The 17527-nt window shown below is 56.4% G+C and overlaps 1 protein-coding gene across 4 annotated transcripts in view; it reads right to left on the reverse strand.

Annotated features, from left to right (window-relative positions):
* Nucleotides 1–16788, reverse strand: part of SHF (Src homology 2 domain containing F) — a 66464-nt gene extending 49676 nt beyond the window's left edge. The window contains exon 1 of one of the 4 annotated variants that reach the window (XR_010590778.1): nucleotides 16107–16788. Coding sequence is in view for 2 of the 4 variants with exons in the window: in XM_065558476.1 (XP_065414548.1) it covers nucleotides 16107–16508 (402 nt within the window). In the remaining 2 variants the exon portion in view is untranslated. The remainder of the gene's footprint in view (nucleotides 1–16106) is intronic. The other 3 variants (XR_010590777.1, XM_065558476.1, XM_024110922.3) reach the window with 3 other exon arrangements.
* Nucleotides 16789–17527: the final 739 nt, after the last annotated feature.

Genomic DNA, 17527 nt, shown 5'->3' on the forward strand with positions numbered 1-17527 from the left:
TATATTGAGTTAGTTTGACAGGATTTATTTTCCATAAACCCATGTTGATTTGCATTAATTACATCACCCTCCTTTATTTCATCATTAATCGAGTCCCTACCGCACCATTAACTTGCCCAGGAGCAGCGTCCGGCTGATAGGCCAACAGTTACCTGGGTCATCCTGTTTACCCTATTAAACCCCTGGCACAACATCAGCTTTCTTGCAGGACCCCATCTTGTGCTTTATCTGTCAGGGCATTGATCCATACACATTCAAGATCGTTTTCTTTCCAGTTATCACTGACTTGGAAACGGTGATGCCATTTTTGACACAGAATGCCACTCCCCCTCCCCTTTTGCCCGCTTGATCCTTCATAAATAGGTTATAACCATTGATTTTACCATTCCAATTGTGCGAATTGCCCTGCCAGGTTTCAGCAATACCAGCTCGATTGAATTTATGCTCATAAATGAGCAATTCCAATTGCTCTTGTTTGTTACCCAGGCTCCTGGCATTGGTGTACACACAATTCAAGAATTTCCTCTCTTCGTGTCCTTTGGTTACTTAATTAATTTTGTTCTCAAGTCTCGATTTTGTGCTGAGTGCCCATTTCTTCCCTCTCTTACCCTCTCCTTTTGCTATTAGTTTAACCCACACCTGACTACTCTAGCCAGCCTGTCCCCGAGGAGATTGGTCCCCTTTCTACCGAAGTGGAGGCCATCCAGCCTATACAGCCCCCTTCCCCTAGAAGGTGGATCAATTCCCAGAGAACTAAAGTTCTCCACCCCGCACCACTCACCGGGCCAGGGTTTACTTCCAGAATCTCCAGACATGGCAACTGTGGCATGATATGCCCCATTCCTCCAGAACCTCAACAGCAGGGAGACACAAATATAAGAGGAAAGACCGTGGCTTCCTCACCCCCTTCAAGGGCACACTCCAGCCCTTCTACTTCATCCCCAACTGATACCCAAAGGCTATTCGGATCCCACCTTCTGCACACTGTCGCTCCAACGTAAAGTTGTAGCAGTGCCCTCAGCAGCAGGAGAAAGAATTACATCCCCACCGCACGGACTGTGGGGCAGTCAGTCAATATTGACACGACAGCACACAAGGTCACTGAGGAGGTTAAGTGTGACCAGGGGAGTGGCCGTCTAACACTTTCACTGTAAACACTCCTCAGGCAGTATTTTTGAAGACCTCTGATGCCTCCATGGCTTGCACCAGGGCTGTGAAATTCAGCAGAGGGATAGCCCTGGGGTCAGGGAGGTGCCATTTACTGAGCCCACCTAAATCCAAGCAGATTGGGCTGAGTTACCAGCTGCTGAAAATAATCATTTCTCATCTGCACTGTGCTCGCTCTAGCTTGGACACGGCTTGCTGCCAAAACCCTTGGGATCTATTAACCCTGCACACACACACACGCACACCTGTGCGCACACACTGTCACTGAGCTGCACAGAGCACCTCCAGAGCGCTTCACAACCCTAATAATTGAGCAAAGAGTTCATACCCCACTGAGCAGTTACCAAGCTGGGAACAGAGTCCAGGAGTCTAACACGGCAGCCCCACTCTCTACAGCTTAGCCACCCTGTGTCTCAGACACATCTGCCAAATCTAAGTGTGGGGCTATGCTGCCTGTAAAGGAGGGCTACTTGTGCAGATGTAATCCAGTCAATGTGTTGTGCATCTTCTCAGAGTGGCTGATCCACAGAGGATAACAGACTACTCCTGCAGCCAGCTACTGGAGTTAGTGCTGTATCTCCAGTGGTAAGAAGTCTATGCTGAAGGTCCAGAAGGACCAGCCTTACTGATGGGAGCAGGAATTTCAGCTGCAACAGAAACTGGTTTGGTTTGGGGAGGGGGGGGGGTTTAAACTAGGAAATTACACACAAAATCTATGTTAAAAAGTTATTTAAATTTCAAAGCCGAGCATTCGCAGTTAGGAAATGCCAGAATTTAGGTTGCCCATTGAACTTTAATTCAAAAGCCTTGCTTGCATGCATTATGACAGCCTCTAATTACATGATCACAGACTATTCTTTGCAGAGGCCCCCTGCCTCATTCACTACGCAGGCTGGAGCTGCTGTGGGGATGAATCAGGGCTGTGTCATGAAGGAGGCTGTGTCCTGTAGGACCCCTGCCACGTCTGTTGCAGAAGTTGGAAGGTGTGTAGTGAACAAAGTGCGGGGTTGAAGATGAGAAAGGATGGCCTCATGGCTGTGGCAGATGAATGCTAATGAGAACTGGATTCCATCCCTGCCTCTGCCACAGAGCTCCTGTGTTACGCTGGGCAAGTCACTTGCACCAAACTTTTCACGGGTGATGAATAGTTGTGTGCAGGAGTGGCAGAAGGTCCCTAAAAGTGGGGGGCCACTGGCACCCGAACTGTGGCCCCACCCCGCACACCACCCCTTCCCCTGAGGCCCACCCTTGCACTGCCCTGAGACCCCGCTTGTGTGCTGCCCCTTCTCCCTAAGCTCCCACCCTAGCATCACCCCTTCCCCAGAGGCCCTGCACCCATGCCACCTCTTCCCCCCAAGACCCTTCCCTCCACTCACTCCGCTCTGCCCCCTCCCCTGCGTCGCTCGCTCTTATGGCCGGTAAAAGTGTGTGGGGGGACATGGCCCCCTGGTTCCCCCTGTTCTGGTGCCCCTGGTTGTGTGTGCCTCATTTATGGGCATCCAACTCAAGTCACCTGGGGGGGGGGGTCTGCAGGAACGAGCACAGAGCTTGGAATCAGGAGGCCCCAAGTTCAAATCCTGCCTCTCACTGGCTTATACCATGGCTTCACGCACTTGACTTTGCTTATCTGTCCGCACCCCCTCTGTCAAATGAAGATGGCCCTTCCTCACCTGCCTCTGAGGATGAGGGTTAATTAGCCTCTGTCTGTATAGGGTGAGGAACTGCTTACTGCTCTGACACACCAGGCCCTCAATGCCACCTGTTGTGTACTCAGTCACTGAGTGTAGTGAAATGTAGTGAAAACATGCACCTGAATCTCCATCTGCAAGTGTCCCATCTGGAGGAACCCAAATCCACCCCCCTCCGTGCACACGCGCGTGCCCACACACACACACACACACACACGGGTGTTGAGAAGTTACATCCATTAACACCTGAGCTGCTCCGATCCTGCACAGATGAGCAGCAACCCAGAGAAGCCCAGGAGACAATGGATGACAATCCCCCATTCTATGCAGGGTTTGCAGGGGGTGCAGTACACAAAGCAAGGGCCTCACATCACATGTCAAGGAACCAAAGAAATCCTGAGCTTCAGCCCCATTCCCTGAGCCCCACCCATCCTGTGTGCTGGATGAGGCAAGGGTCCCGCCAGTTACAGACCATATCACAACTCTAACACACACGGGGGTCAAAGGAAGCTTGTCTGGACAACTGCAAAACTGGCATTTTCCCTAGGGCTTTGTGCCCTGCAGGGTGTTCTTTCCTGCATGCAGCACTGCTGGCATGTAAGACATCATGCACACATGAAGAACCGGAGTGGGGCTGTCACTCCACTGACTAGCCACACAGGAGGGCAGAGGTCCAGATAGCTCGGCTCCCAAGTGGCAGCCGCACTCGACTGCCTCCTGTTACTGGTACGTGGTGGCATGCTGCTCAGCTCCTGTTGGTGCTGGGACACTGTCTCGGCCCGAGAAGCTCCCATGCTTCGGAGCATGCTGCGGAGGCTCTGCAGGACCTTGCAAAAGCCCAGCCCTTCCCCAACACATGGTTCCTCTCTGAGCCCAGCCCTGCCACTATTCTCTTACTTAACTGGCCTCTCAGAGTTGGTAAGACAACTCCCACCTGTTCATGCTCTCTGTATGTGTGTATATATATATATATATCTCCTCAATATATGTTTCACTCTATATGCATCCGAAGAAGTGGGCTGTAGTCCACGAAAGCTTATGCTCTAATAAACTTGTTAGTCTCTAAGGCCTTGGCTACACTTACCCGGTAGTTCGGCGGCGAGCGATCGAACTTCTGGGTTCGACTTATCGCGTCTAGTCTGGACGCGATAAGTCGAACCCGGAAGTGCTCGCCGTCGACTGCGGTACTCCAGCTCGGCGAGAGGAGTACCGCGGAGTCGACGGGGGAGCCTGCCTGCCGAGTGTGGACCAAGGTAAGTTCGAACTAAGGTACTTCGAACTTCAGCTACGTTATTCACGTAGCTGAAGTTCCGTACCTTAGTTCGAATTAGGGGGTTAGTGTAGACCTGGCCTAAGGTGCCACAAGTACTCCTGTTCTTTTTACTATTCGGGGAGCGTGCTCAGAGCTGGCCCGGTCACAGCGCTCCTGGGCTGAGAGACAGGGCTGGCCCCGGGTCAGCTGTCTGCAGCCATGCCAGGACAGTTATCCAGCGGTGGGGACGTGGGCGCTGCTCAAAACCGCACAAGAGAGATGTGATTTCCTCACCCCAATCTGGCTCCCAGCCAAGCGGGGAGAGCACCGGACTCTGGGAGGTGCACAGGATTTGCTCCTCCCTGATGTAGACAGGACCAAGAAGGTGATGCCCACTCTCCACAGAGCCCCCTTGGGTCTCAGGCTTGTCAACACTGGAACGTTCATTGGTATTAAGGCCGGGGGTGAGCTTAAAGCACACCGGCTCTTCCAGGACAGCCCCACATGCAGACAAGCCCGCAGGGTCCCACAGGATCTGTAGCTGGGCTCTTATGTCATTAGGCACTTTTGAAACAACACTCAGTCTGTTAGGGTGTATAAACGTGTGCGCGCTCAGCTCCGTTAGCACAACGGGCAGCCTAATCTTGCTCGGGTACTTACATTCACTGTGTGCAAGAACAAACCAAACCAGACAGAGAGACGAGACTGAACATTAAATGTGTATTTCACACACACACATCCTGACACAAATGCACAGGCTCACACTACCACACACACACACACACACCAGGCCTGTGCACATGACAATGCACACATCTCGTCACCCCAACGCACACAAGCAGACTGGTTTGTGCACTATTTTCGTCAATACCTGGGAATTGAACTAGGAACCTCCAGAGCTGCTACAACTTGAGATGGAGAACTGGTCTCCTTAGCTGGGGCTTTAATAACTCACATCCTGTGCGGATCGGCACCGAGCAAGACGTGGACCATGCGTTCACCGGGGGTTACAGGCGCAATCCAACCAAACACACAGATGCATATATACTGTAGCACCCTAATGTGCACACACACACACCACATTCAACACACATCATACTTGAATGCACACCACAGTGCACTTAACACACACACACACACACACCAGGGTTGTGCACACACCCCAACATACAAACTTATGCAAACATTCAAATAAAAGAATCTCATTAATTGTGAACAAGTGGCTTGTGTGAAAGTCTGGCCTACAGAGGGGATACGGAGGGGTGGGCTGGAAGAGCGCCAGCATGCAGTGGCTGTAGAGCATGCAGGGGTGCACGGGACTGCAGCTGTCTTGAGTAGGGGGCTTTGTGTCCTAGCAGCAGAGGTCAGAAGTAAGGTTGCCTGTAGAATCTGAACTACAAATGTCCTAACTGCTGGATCTCTGCAGAACTACTGCTACTTCCAAAGGTCCGTGCCAGTTCCCTGATAGACAGTCACCCACTTGGCGCCCAGTCCAGGCAGCCCTGGATACAGCCACTCTTCGCACGGAAAGCAGGATTTTGTTTTAAGGATGCTGGCCAGGAGGGTGGGCAGTCAGACTTGTAATGTCAGAGGATTAGCACACAGCATTAACCACTGAGCAACTCCCAGCGGTTTAGATCCCTGGGGAACGGGCAAGAGTGCCCTTGGCTCTTCAGAACCGTCTCCGACACTTCCCTTTTGGGGCTGACATTTGTTACTGTCAGCCTTAGCCCAAAGGGGAGCCGCAGAGGCAAGTCAGAAGAGAAGCCGCTGAGCTTTTCAGAGCTGGGGAAACGCAAGCCCAAGCTGCGGTCTGCTCCGAAGGCCATGTCTCTAGCAGCGGTCCCCCTGGAGCAGCTAGTGTTCCTGCGTGTGCTGTACGATCACGTAGTGTACACATGCTCAGGGAGCCATAGGAACTGCAGCTTTTCGCTTTGGGGGCAGGTAAAGCTCAGCTGTGAAGGAGGCCGGAGGCCGGCTTTTCCACGCAACGCAGCTTCTAGAGCAGAAGGGTGCCGGGGAGCATTGCCCTGGTACCATCACCACAAGCCAACAGAGCTTGGGTCACAGGTGGGGCTCAGCTATTGGCTGATGAAGTCGCATGAGCCTATCAGTTAAAATGAAGCTGCCCACAGAAGCAGGTAAGGGTGCAATGGGAGTAATGGCCTGGCAGGTCCCTATAACTGGGCCTGGGTCTTCCCTGGGCGGGTCCTACACAGCACACTGTTGTCATCCCTGCATACCCAGCCACAAGGGTCCCTGCACAGCTGGGCCTTGCCCCAGCTGCTCACCTGTGGCACCCACGGGCCCAGGACAGTGCAAGAGAGACAGACCAGACAGCCAGAGGCCCTTGTCCCCCTCCCTCTCTGCATGGCTCCAGGACCAATCCTGGCCCCTCTGCTAGGGGCTGAGCTCAGCAAGGTGACCAGGGCAAATCCAGCCAGCCAAGCTCCCCAGAAGGGGCAGAAAGGGAGCAGCACTGTAGTGAGCTCAGCTCCAAGCCAAGAACAGAGGGGGACATGTGCCCAGCCCCCCAGCACCAGAGCCCTAGTGCAGACAAGGCTCCAGCAGCCGTCAGAGCGCGCACTAAGCCTGCTCAGCACCGGTCTGCACAACGCAGTGTGAGAGATATCAGCCCCTTGTCTACAAGAACGTTCCCACCTTCACTACCTCCAGGGAGCTGCCCCAGGGGAGTCCCCTCAGAAATAGGTCTAGTGGAGACAAAACTGGGAGGGCCCCACTCCCCGAGGGCAGGCATCCCCAGTGCTCAGGGTGGGGGGCAGCGGTTTCAAGACATAGCTTCTCCCACAGAGCCACCAGATCACAAGCCATCAAGGGAAACAGAATAGCCCAATGCTAGGAGAAGGAGTCAGGACTCCTGGTGCTATCCCCACTTGTGCCAGCGACTCACCATGTGACCCTGGATGCAGCACTTCACTCCTTTGTGCCTCAGTTTCCTCATCTGTATAAAGGGGCCCATGACACTGGCCCCACAGCACGAAGAGAACACAGGAATGCTTGCAATGCACTTTGAGATCCTCAGAGGGGCGAGGCTAAAGACAAGCAGGATAAACCTGCCCCTGCAGACAGCAACCTGCCGCACCGCTCCCAGAACCTTTCTCTTGTGTGCCCCCCACTGGCAGCATCACACCATGAGCCAGAGGATACCCAGGATCCTCCTGACATGCCCAGCACCACCACAGACATCTCCTTGCGAAGAATGCCCTCCCCCAGCACCAGGCAGAGTCATTCCCTGTGGGCAGCACTAAGGAGCCAAGCTGCTATTCACAGCCTACCAGGGCAATTGCTGTCAGCAGCCCAGCAAGCACCCCAGAAGCCAGCATCCCAAAGGCCACATGAAGCCAACATCTCAAAGGCCGAGAGCGAGGGTGTTTCTGAGAGAAATCTCCACCCGTTACTGGAGCAGGGCCGAGCCAGGCCCCCTGATCCCCCTCCCCACTGCATGGAAGATGTCTCTGGCAGGCCATGCAGAGCTGAGGGAGGGTGAGGTCCTGCTTCGAGCTGCAGAGCAGGAAGCAGCCTGTAAAGCCCGCCCTGCAGCTCGGAGGACAGGCTGCATCCCACACAAGCACAGAGTCCGACCGGTAATTCTGCATTATGCAGGGAGGCGAGGCGGCTCGCCTGGGGGCAGGAAACTGCACCCAGCTTACCAGGCAGAGTGGGCGAGCTATCGCATTCCCCGGAAAAGCACATGCTGGGCACAGAGAGGCTGCCAGGCTGGTGCCCTCTACCCACAGACCTCCTGAAGGCCCAAGTAGCCTCTCCATAACCACTGCCAACTACACACCTTCCAGCCGAATGTCTGCCACCTCCAGCACTGGGGGTGCCAGCCCTGCCTGCAGAAATAACCCCCTGGCCCCACGCACATCCTGAGCTGTAACTTTTCCAGTGCTTAATTTGTGCCAGGGCTGAGCCCCGGCACCTCTGGGCTTGACAGTTCGGAGCCCCGGCACCTCTGGGCTTGACAGTTCGGAGCCCTGGCACCTCTGGGCTTGACAGTTCGGAGCCCTGGCACCTCTGGGCTTGCTGCATCAGTTATCAATGTAAAAAACCTGCTTGAGCCCTGGCACCTCTTTCGTTACAAGATAAGCGCTGCCTGACCCCAAGGGCTGATGGGCATAGCTGTTGCTGTTGCACACGCATGCCATCACTAGTGACACACAGCGTGACTCACTAGCTAGTGCCACGCTGCACTCCTGAGATGTTCTGTCCCTCCCCGCCCAGCACTTCCTGCTCAAGGCCCCCAGGGTGGCACAGTGCGCCCTATGCAGTCACAGCAGAGCCAGTGCTGCCAAAGTGTTCTCACCAACCTGCCCAAGGCACAGCTCCCAGACCACTTGAGCCTCTTCCTGCAGCTCCAGCACTGCAAGCGGCTGCATTGGCCATGCTCAGCCAGGCCTCTCAGCCCCACTCCCACCTGCTGCTTGTGATTATCGCTCCCCACACGCAGCCCAGCTTCCTCCTCAGGTCCCTTCCTGTCCTCCCTGCTCAGCAGGCCTGTGAATTTCATTAGCGAGCAGCTCACTCTGTCGGCTCCTTAACGAAGATGTTAAACAAGCCCCGAGTGAGCTCCAAGCGACCCCTGCAGCAGCTCGCCAAGCGAATGCCGTGCATTGCCATTAGCACTGTGCTGGCTTCACCCCACCTCTGCTGAGCCCTCATCTGCACTCGCAGGCCAGCTGATCAGACTCCATCTGCCAGAGCAGCTCTTCTCAGCCTGCTCCTGTTCCCTCTCCCTCACCTCTGAGCCAAAGTCCTGGAGCAGGACATAGCATGGACTGTCCAGGGCACTAAGAAACACTTCCATCAGCAGACAAGGAGGATGGCCCAGTGATTAATGCACTGCCCTGGGACACAGGAGCCTTGAGTTCAGTTCACAGCTCTGCCACAGACATCCTGTATGATCTTGAGCAAGTCACTTAGTCTCTCTGGGTCTTAGTTCCCATCTCTGAAATGGGGACTCCAGCCTTGGGAGGCAGGGTGGGGCTATACACAGGTGAATGCATAAAGACTGTGAGCAGCTCAGACACTTTGAGAATGTGGGCCAGATAAATACCTCCCAGAAACAGAAAGCCCAGAGCCTTAACTGCATCAATTCCAAGACAGACTCCGCCCCCGCCCCCACCCAGGATTACAGTCACACTGATCTGAGCCTGCCTGCTGAACAGAGGGCAAAGACCTATCAGTCCAGGGAGAAGCCGAGATGAGGCATGTGGCCACAGGCTCCATGCCAAGGCCCCATTCCCTGCTGGTTTCCCATTTCCCTTACTCCTGCTGTTTTGCCTGGTGTCTCATCCAGCTTTACAGCCTCTCCCTGCAGAGAAGAGAGTCGGGGGTCAGAGCAGTGGCGTAGCCAGGTCCTAAGTGCAGGGGGAGCAAACATAAAAAAGGCGCCCCCCTTGGCTCCTCCTCTGGCCACGCCCACCCCTTGGCTCCTCCTCCAGCCGCTCCGCACACACCACCCGGCTCCTCCAGCCGCACTGTGCCCCCAACCTTGGCTCCTACAGCCACACTGCAGCCATGCTGCGCTCCCGCCCTCAGAGGGGCTCGGTCCGGGGGGAGGGGGCCGGGTGCGGGGAGCTTCCTTCCAGCTCGTCTCCTCCTAGGCTGGGAGCAAGTGCCGGGCTCGCTGTCCCTCCTCCCCAGCAGGGGCTCAGGCAGAGCGGGCTGGCAGCAAGGGCTAGCTGGGGCTGGCCGCTCCCCCCAGCGGAGCAGCAGGCACAGCCTTTGGGGAGGCCAGAGGACTCCTCATGGCGGAGGTGGGGGGAGAGCTGCATGGCTCTGGCCCCGTTCCGGGAACCGGGGCCACCGCCCTGGGGCCCGAGCCGGGCTGGAGCCGTTGGGGCCGGGGGTGCTCGGCTGGCGCCGCTCGGCCAGGGCCAGGACTGGGCCGGTGCCGCTGGGGCCCGAGCTGAGCCGGGACAGAGCCGCTGGGGCTGGGACCGGCATGCTCGGTCGGAACCAGGACTGGCACCCCGGAGTCCAAGCCGAGCCAGGCCAGAGCCACGGGGGCTGGAGCCGCCGGGGCCAAGGGTGCTTGGCCGGCGCCGCTCGGCCAGGGCCGGGACCGGACCGGCGCGCTCAGCCGGAGCCGCTGGGGCCGGTGCCCTGGGGCCCGAGCTGGGCTGGAGCCGCTGGGGCCGGGGGTGCTCGGCCGGCACCGCTTGGACAGGGCCGGGCCCGGGCCCATGCGCTCGGCCGGAACCGGGGCTGGCGCCCCGGGGCCCGAGCCGGGCCAGAGCCGCTGGGGCTGGGGCTGGCGCGCTCAGCTGGGGCCGGAGGGAACCACTCAGCCAGGGCCGGACTGGGCTGTGCCGCACCTCCCTAGAGCCCTCCTCCTCGCGTCCCCCCTCTCCCCCCCCAGCTTACCTGCTGCTGCCGGCCTGCCCCTGCTTGTTTTCAGACTTCCCGCAAACATCTGATTCAGGGGAGGGGAGGAGGGGGAAGTGAGCTAGGGGAGGGGTGGACAGCTGCGGGGCCCTTTTAGGCGTGGCCGGCCCTGCTCAGGTGCTGCTTTTGAAAAATGTGATGAGGGGAAGCGGCTGCTTCCCCTGCACCCCACTAGCTACGCTACTGGGTCAGAGCCCTGGGCAGTGGGCTCAGTTGTGCAGGGGATCAAACTACACCAAAGCATGTTCCGTGGTCTTGCCTTGGTGAGAAGCTGCCATGCTGGACAGGTACCCAAGTGACCAAGCCCAGTGAGGGAGTCTGGAGCGACCCTGTGGGGGGATTCCTGTGACTGGTAACACTGTGCTCCAGAGAGTAGGATTCGGGCAGGACCCCTCGTCCCAAAGACATGAAGGAATCTCTCATTTCTCGTCAGCCCTAAGTACAGGTCCTAATTCCCAGTCTTCATCTGCAGACAGGGTACAGCAGTGAAAGAGCCGGTGGGGGTGCTGCGATCCATCAGAGTGGATGGGACAGCACTGATGCTGTGGGGGCGCATCACCTTAACTCTACAGCTTTCCAGTCTCTGAAATCCGGGTACTGTTTTCCTGCATTCCTACCCCCTTCTGGCTCCCGTGACCGACTCTGGCCCAGGAGTCACACCGAGAACACATCTCAAACAGGACTTCTATTTAGAAATGTTCATCTGGGGCTTCTGACACAATATGCAATGACCCACGAGAGTCCCGTAGTGCCAGCTCTAGCCATACGTTTCAATGCCAGGAGTCGCACACAGAGAGGGATGGGAGGCTCTGGTTAATAAGAGCTTGTGATTGTACAGACGAGGGTCAAGGTTTCTCCGGGCTCCCAGGCTGGAGCACCTTCCTGGTGTTTGGTAGAGGAAGACTGGTCTCGCTGGCACTCACAGAGCTATTTGTGGCTACAAACCCCATCTGGCCCTGCAGAGTCAACAGCTTTTCACTGTTTAGGTCTTGGAGCTGGTTCTTGGTGTCTGGCACTGGAGCTCAGCAAAGACAATGCCTTCCATAGGCACTGCCTTCTGCCGCCCTACGTGGCCCCAAGAAAACAGCACAGGCAGCTATAATTTAGAAAACAGATCTGGGGGGAGGGAAGGGGGTTATGCTGCATTTCAGGACCCCCTTGACCAAACAACCCCAATTCACACGGCTCTCTGTCCCAGCCCTCGGACTGCCACACCAGCTTGCTAACTGAAGCTGACATGCAACGTCGGATCGGAGTGGGGAGAAAATTGGGCTTTCAGCAGAAACATTGCTGCCTCCTTTCCTGCGGTGTCGCCACTGCTCCTGCTTAATAAACGAACCAGCCTGGGAAGGATGGGATTTCATTTTCATTCATGCATGCTGGAGACTTTTCCACTCCAATCTTCCAGCTGGTTTCTGAGTTTATCTACCCAGGAAATGTAGACAAATGGACCTTGTCCTAGAATATCGCCAGAGACTCCCCTCTCACCCCCACAAGCAGGGGAACCCTACATTCTGCAACAAGACTCCCCAGTGTTCTGGGGCACCAGGCCAGGGAGCCTGTGGCAGGTTCATTTAAATCAAAATGTCAGGTTTTAATTAAATAGGAAGGTGAATAATGCAATCAGCAGAGCACCCCCTCATGTTATTTGGATATTAAATCAAATGCTTCTTACCCTGCGGCTCTCCCCCCCCCACACACACACACACTCTCTCTCTCTCTCTCTCTCATACTGCACAGCCTAACTACACTGCAGCAACTGTTATGGGGTAACCAGGGGGGGAAGTTTAGCTGAATGTTTCTGCTACAATGACCAGCACTGAAACAGTTAATAATGTTGACAATTAATTTGTCATCTTTAGGATAGAGACTTAAACTATCAAGAGGCATGAGGCGCCTCCCCCGTCTCAGACAATTGTGTCAGGCTCTCTGCAAAGTCAGGCAGATGTTACTGAACATGTAGTTCTCAGGGCACCTTGTCAAGATTATCTTCACAACCAGGACTAAAAAGGGTTAGTTTATTAAAAAGAAAGCTCAGATTCGGGAGCACAAACTGTGATACCTGCAGTCTGAGCAACACTGCAGCCATGCTGTCATGTGATACAGTCCTGATGCACTGGCCTTCCACAGCGGCAGTCTGAAACACCTCTGATCATTCACTCTGACTTCCTGCATCGAGAGGCCAGACAACCTCACCCAGTGAACCCTGTATCAAGCTCAACAGCTGGTGGGTGAGCAACTGTGGATCTTTTAGCGACAGACATCCAAACCTGCTGTAAATCAAGCGATCAAGAATCCACCACAACCCTGCTCCCATGGTCAATTGCACTCACCACTAAAAACATGCACTGTATTTTCAGTTTGACATTGTCTAGCTTCAACTCCCAGCCTTTCTCTGCCTCTGGCTGCTAGATTAAAGAGCCCTCTGCTAGTGAAAGTCTCCTCCCCGCACAGGTGCTTATAGACCATGAGTTAATTGTCTCTTATCCTTCTCTTTGAAAAGGCAGACCGTGCTTTAGTCTCGCATTATAAGGCAGATATCCTTTGCTGAACGCTCTCCAATTTTTCAACTTTCTTTGTGAAGTGTAGCCCCCAGAACCAGGATCCAGCAATGGTCTCACTAGTGCCATATACAGAGGCGATCTCTTCTCAGTATTCTGTTAAAAAATCCACTCCTCTCCCCACAGATTCACATGGGGAGTTCATGTTCAGTTGATTATCTATAATGATCCCTAAGTCTTTTCCAGAGTCCCTGCTTTCCAGGATACAGTCCCCTATCCTGTTGGTATGGCCTGCACTCCTTCGTCCTAGAAGCACGATCTTGCATTTGGCTGGATTATAATGCATGCCGTTTGACTGCACCCTGCTTTACTAAGCAATCCAGATGGCTCTGTCATAGGGACTGTCATTTACCACCCAACCAATCTTTGTTTCTCTGCAAACTTCCCCAGCAATGATAATTGATAAAGAAATTGAACAGCCCTGGGCCAAGAACAGACCCCTGCAGTGCCCCACAAGAAACATCCCACTCATTGCTGATTGTTCATTAACAAACAATTAGCAAGATCTATCAATTAGCCAGTTTTAGTCCATTTAAAATACACCCTCTGGATTTTGTAGAGTGCTTTTTAATCCAAATGACATGCGGTGCTAAACCCAAGCATGTTATTACATCAACACAGTTACCTCTATCAACCATACTTGTCATCCTGTCAAAGGGAGATATCTAGTTCATTTGACAAAAGCTGTCTCCCGTGAAGCTGTGCTGATTGACTTTAGTTCCGTTTACTGGCGGAAATCCCGTGTCAGCGGTTCCACGGCAAAGCCCAAGACTGGTGGCAGGCTGTCCCGGCTTCCTGGCCCATTTACCCTTCTTAAATACGGACATGACTGTGGCCAGTGTCAGCAAGTCTCCTCCTGCATCCTCCCAGGGGTTTGAGGCTCTCTCTTCCCCAGCCTGGGATTATTTCTCCCCCACCCAGCCTCTCTGCTCCCTCCCATGTTACCCCAAGAGTTATTCCGTTGCTCCTGCTGAGCCCCATGGTACAGAGCAGGGACAAAATGATGGAAGTCTCGTCTCCCTGTGCCCGGGCAGTCCCTGCAAGATCAGAGATAGATGAGGCTGCCCTCCGGGAAGTGGCAACACACTGCTGGGGAGCATATGTAGGAGGCGTCAGAGTAAAGAGGGCAGGATAGTGGCGATGTCCTGCCTAATTCCAATCCCCGAGGAACTGGCACAAATGCCATGAAGTACAACACAGGACAAACTCCCCAACAATGTAGAGAATGAAGCTGTCCATCGCTTCGCGCCCAACACACTGCCTGGACAGAGCACTAACGCACCCGCCTGGTCAGGATCAAACAGCCCCACCGCACCGGCAGATGGGGCATGACACAGACGAAAGGGGGGAGCTCTTATGCTACCAAGCATAGATTAAAGGAAAACCAAAGTGTGACAGGCCGCTTGGCTCGCTGCATGGGATAATGCTGACAGAGCTAACCGTGCAGCGCTGAGCCTGCTGTAGGGTGTAAACCAGCACTCGGGCAGGGACAGTGCCTGTCTTTGCACTGAGTGCACTGCTGGGAACAAACAAGAATACAGTGGGGATGGGAAAGGGGACCAGCACATGCAAAATCAGGGCTTCGTCTGCCACTACGCTAAGCCCGGAGGCCATGGGCCCAAGGCACTTGTATTTCATCCAGCACACTTGCACTTCTGGGGAATCTACCTGTTTAAGGCAAGGAGGTGGTGGAGGCTGCCAGAGACGCCTCTGCCTCACACAGGGAGCTGCTGTTGACATTTGAGTGGCATGTTCTTGCTGTCAGGACAATGGATGGAAGGCGTGACACTTACAGCCCTAGCTCACACATAATGCTGTGAGCTATTTCGGCACAAGTACAGCTCTTAATGAGATCTCAAACAATGGGAGGCAGCGTCCCTCTGTGGAAAGGCAGCTCTCAGATTGCCAAAAGGAACCCCACTTGGCCAGGAGAAGCCTCTCAGCCAGGGCAACAGCCCTCAGCTCAGCAGCTGAAAGAGACAAAGCCATGCCCCCTCCACCACCTTCCTGTGCTCCAGGCTGCGCTCAGCAGCATATAGCAGGCACAGGGGGCTCTGGCAGCTCCAAGTCCCTCTCACAGCGGGCCCACGCGAAAACAGGCCTGGCCCCAAAGAAAATGAAGAGGTGTGACTGGTCAGTGACTCTGGAGTTAAGCCGATAAGGAGGGGCTGTTGCAATCCCTTCTCAGACCCACCTCTCTGGGCAAACCCGTGCATCACTTCCAACTGCCAAGCCCACATGTCATCAAGCAATGACTCACTCTGAGCTCCTATCTGCAAAACCCCTCTGTGCAAGATCAGCTCCAAGCTGCGGTATCGAGTAGCCATTAATGGCTTACCCATGTGTGGCACCTATCCCACTCTGCCCCTGCCAGAACAGACCTGTGTCCCTGGCTCCAGTGCGGGCATAGATGCTGGAACTAGGGGTGTAGCCACACACCCCGGCTTGAAGTGGTTTCCAGCATATACAGGGTTTACAGTTTGGTTCAATGGCTCTTAGCACCCCCACTAGACAAACTTCTCCAGCGCCCCTGGGTGGGCATGCTGGGAGCACCTGGCAGGTCGGTGGAGCTCCTTTGCTTCAGAGCTGCTCTGCCTGGCGAGCAAAGAGTTAAGCAATCCTGCCGCTGTTGCAGTCTCTGACGGGAGGCGGCCAAGTTAGTGGAGGGTCCCCGCCGCCCGGCCGTGGCGGAGCAGGAGCGCAGTAAACAAACGCGCAGAGCAACATGTGGCCTAGCCCGTGCCCCCAGCTCGGCCTCCTTCCCGCAGCTCCCTCCGGCCGCGCACTGCAGCGGGGTCACCCAGGGGCGCTCGCTTGCTTGCTCGCTCGGGCGGGGTCCCGGCCGCAGGGACTCTCCGCCCCTGGGCAGGGCGCCGCGAGGGGCTCGCTCCCCGGGCACCGCAGGCTGGCTGCGGGAAGCCACGGGCGCCGCGCCCCCACGAGCCGGGCCCCTAGCCGGGGGCTCCGAGCCAGCGAGCCCCGCTCCCGCACTCCGCGGCGATCCTGGGCAGGGCGCGGGGCTCTCACCTGCTCCGGGGCGGGCTCCTCGGGCGCCTTCTCCGCCGCGTCCACCTTGATGAGCCGGTGCTTGGGCGAGCCGTAGCGGGCATCGGGCGCGAGCCCCCCCGGGCCAGCCCCCGTGTAGGGGTCCTCGAAGTCCCGGTCCCGCTGCAGCTTGTAGGCGGCCAGGATGTCGGGCTGGGCCGCGGCCGGGCAGAGCGGAGCGGCGGGGGCGCCCCCCGGCGGCGGGGGCGGCTGGGGCAGGCCCGCCCGGTAGTCGGGCTTGGGCGGTGCGGGCGGCGCGGGCTTGGCGCTGCGGAAGCCCAGGTGCTCCCGGAGCCAGCGGGCCATGCTGCCCACGCACTGCGGGGCCCCCCCGGGCCCGGGCCCGGCGCGCTCCGAGCCGGCAGCGGCTCCGCTCAGCAGCATCGGGACGGGCGGACTGAGAGCGCCGAGGCGGCGGCGGCGGAGCCCGGAGCCCGGCGCCGGCCGGGGAGGGGGGAAGAGCGGGGGAGGCGGCCAAGGGAGGCGGCCAGTGCCACCTGCCGGAGCCGTGGCGCCTGCTGCACCGACCTGCGCTGCGCCCCGGTAGCCCGCACAGTCCTTCCTGCGTCCCCGGGCGCCCCCGGCTCTTGCGCCCCCCCAGTGCCTCCTGCACGCTTCTCTGCTGCACCCTTAACACCCCCCGGTACTTCCCTGCATGCCATACTGTACCCCCAGGTTCACCTGTGCCCCACACTGGTCCCTGCATGCCATACACCCCAATGCACTCTCCTGCCCCCCTCCCCACATCACACCCTATCTATACAACTCATCTCTCACACTACCACCTCTAACCTATAACCCTCTTGTCCCTATGTACCCTACTGTGCCCCATCCTTGCATCCTCCAACACCCGGCTTCTTGTGCCCCCCTACGTGCTCTGAACCCAAATACTGCTCTCCGTGCCCCCTGCCTGAATCCATATACACTGGGCACTCTGGCACCCCCTCCACATCTCCCCTCAACCCAAAGCACCCCCCATCTAAACAATGATTGGTCCAGCCCCAGCACAAGGGCCACAGAGGGCCAAGGACAGTGCTAGGGGGTGGGGTGCAATCACCCACAGTGTTAGAAATGCTCCCTTCACCGCAACACCCCTCCCACTGTGTGCCCCATGCAGGGCAGCTGGCACTGGAGCTGCCATCTAAGGGTCCTGGTTCTGGCTGGGCCACTCCTCTGTCCCCTGGCCATGAGGTGGTCACTGTTACTCCAGGTGCTTTTGCCTTGGGGAGCTGGCAGGGCTGGTGACTCAGACAAGACATGACGCTGTTCCCTAATCCTTGGGAAAACACCTGACTTACCCAACAAGCTGGTGAGTGAGGGACCAAGAATGTAGATCTCTGAATCACATGCTCAGTTTGGACTTGGAAGGGCTTCTGTAACTGCTCCAGTGATGCCTACCTGAG

Source organism: Chrysemys picta, chromosome 10 (genome assembly GCF_011386835.1).
Source record: "Chrysemys picta bellii isolate R12L10 chromosome 10, ASM1138683v2, whole genome shotgun sequence".
Classification (NCBI taxonomy): domain Eukaryota; kingdom Metazoa; phylum Chordata; order Testudines; family Emydidae; genus Chrysemys; species Chrysemys picta.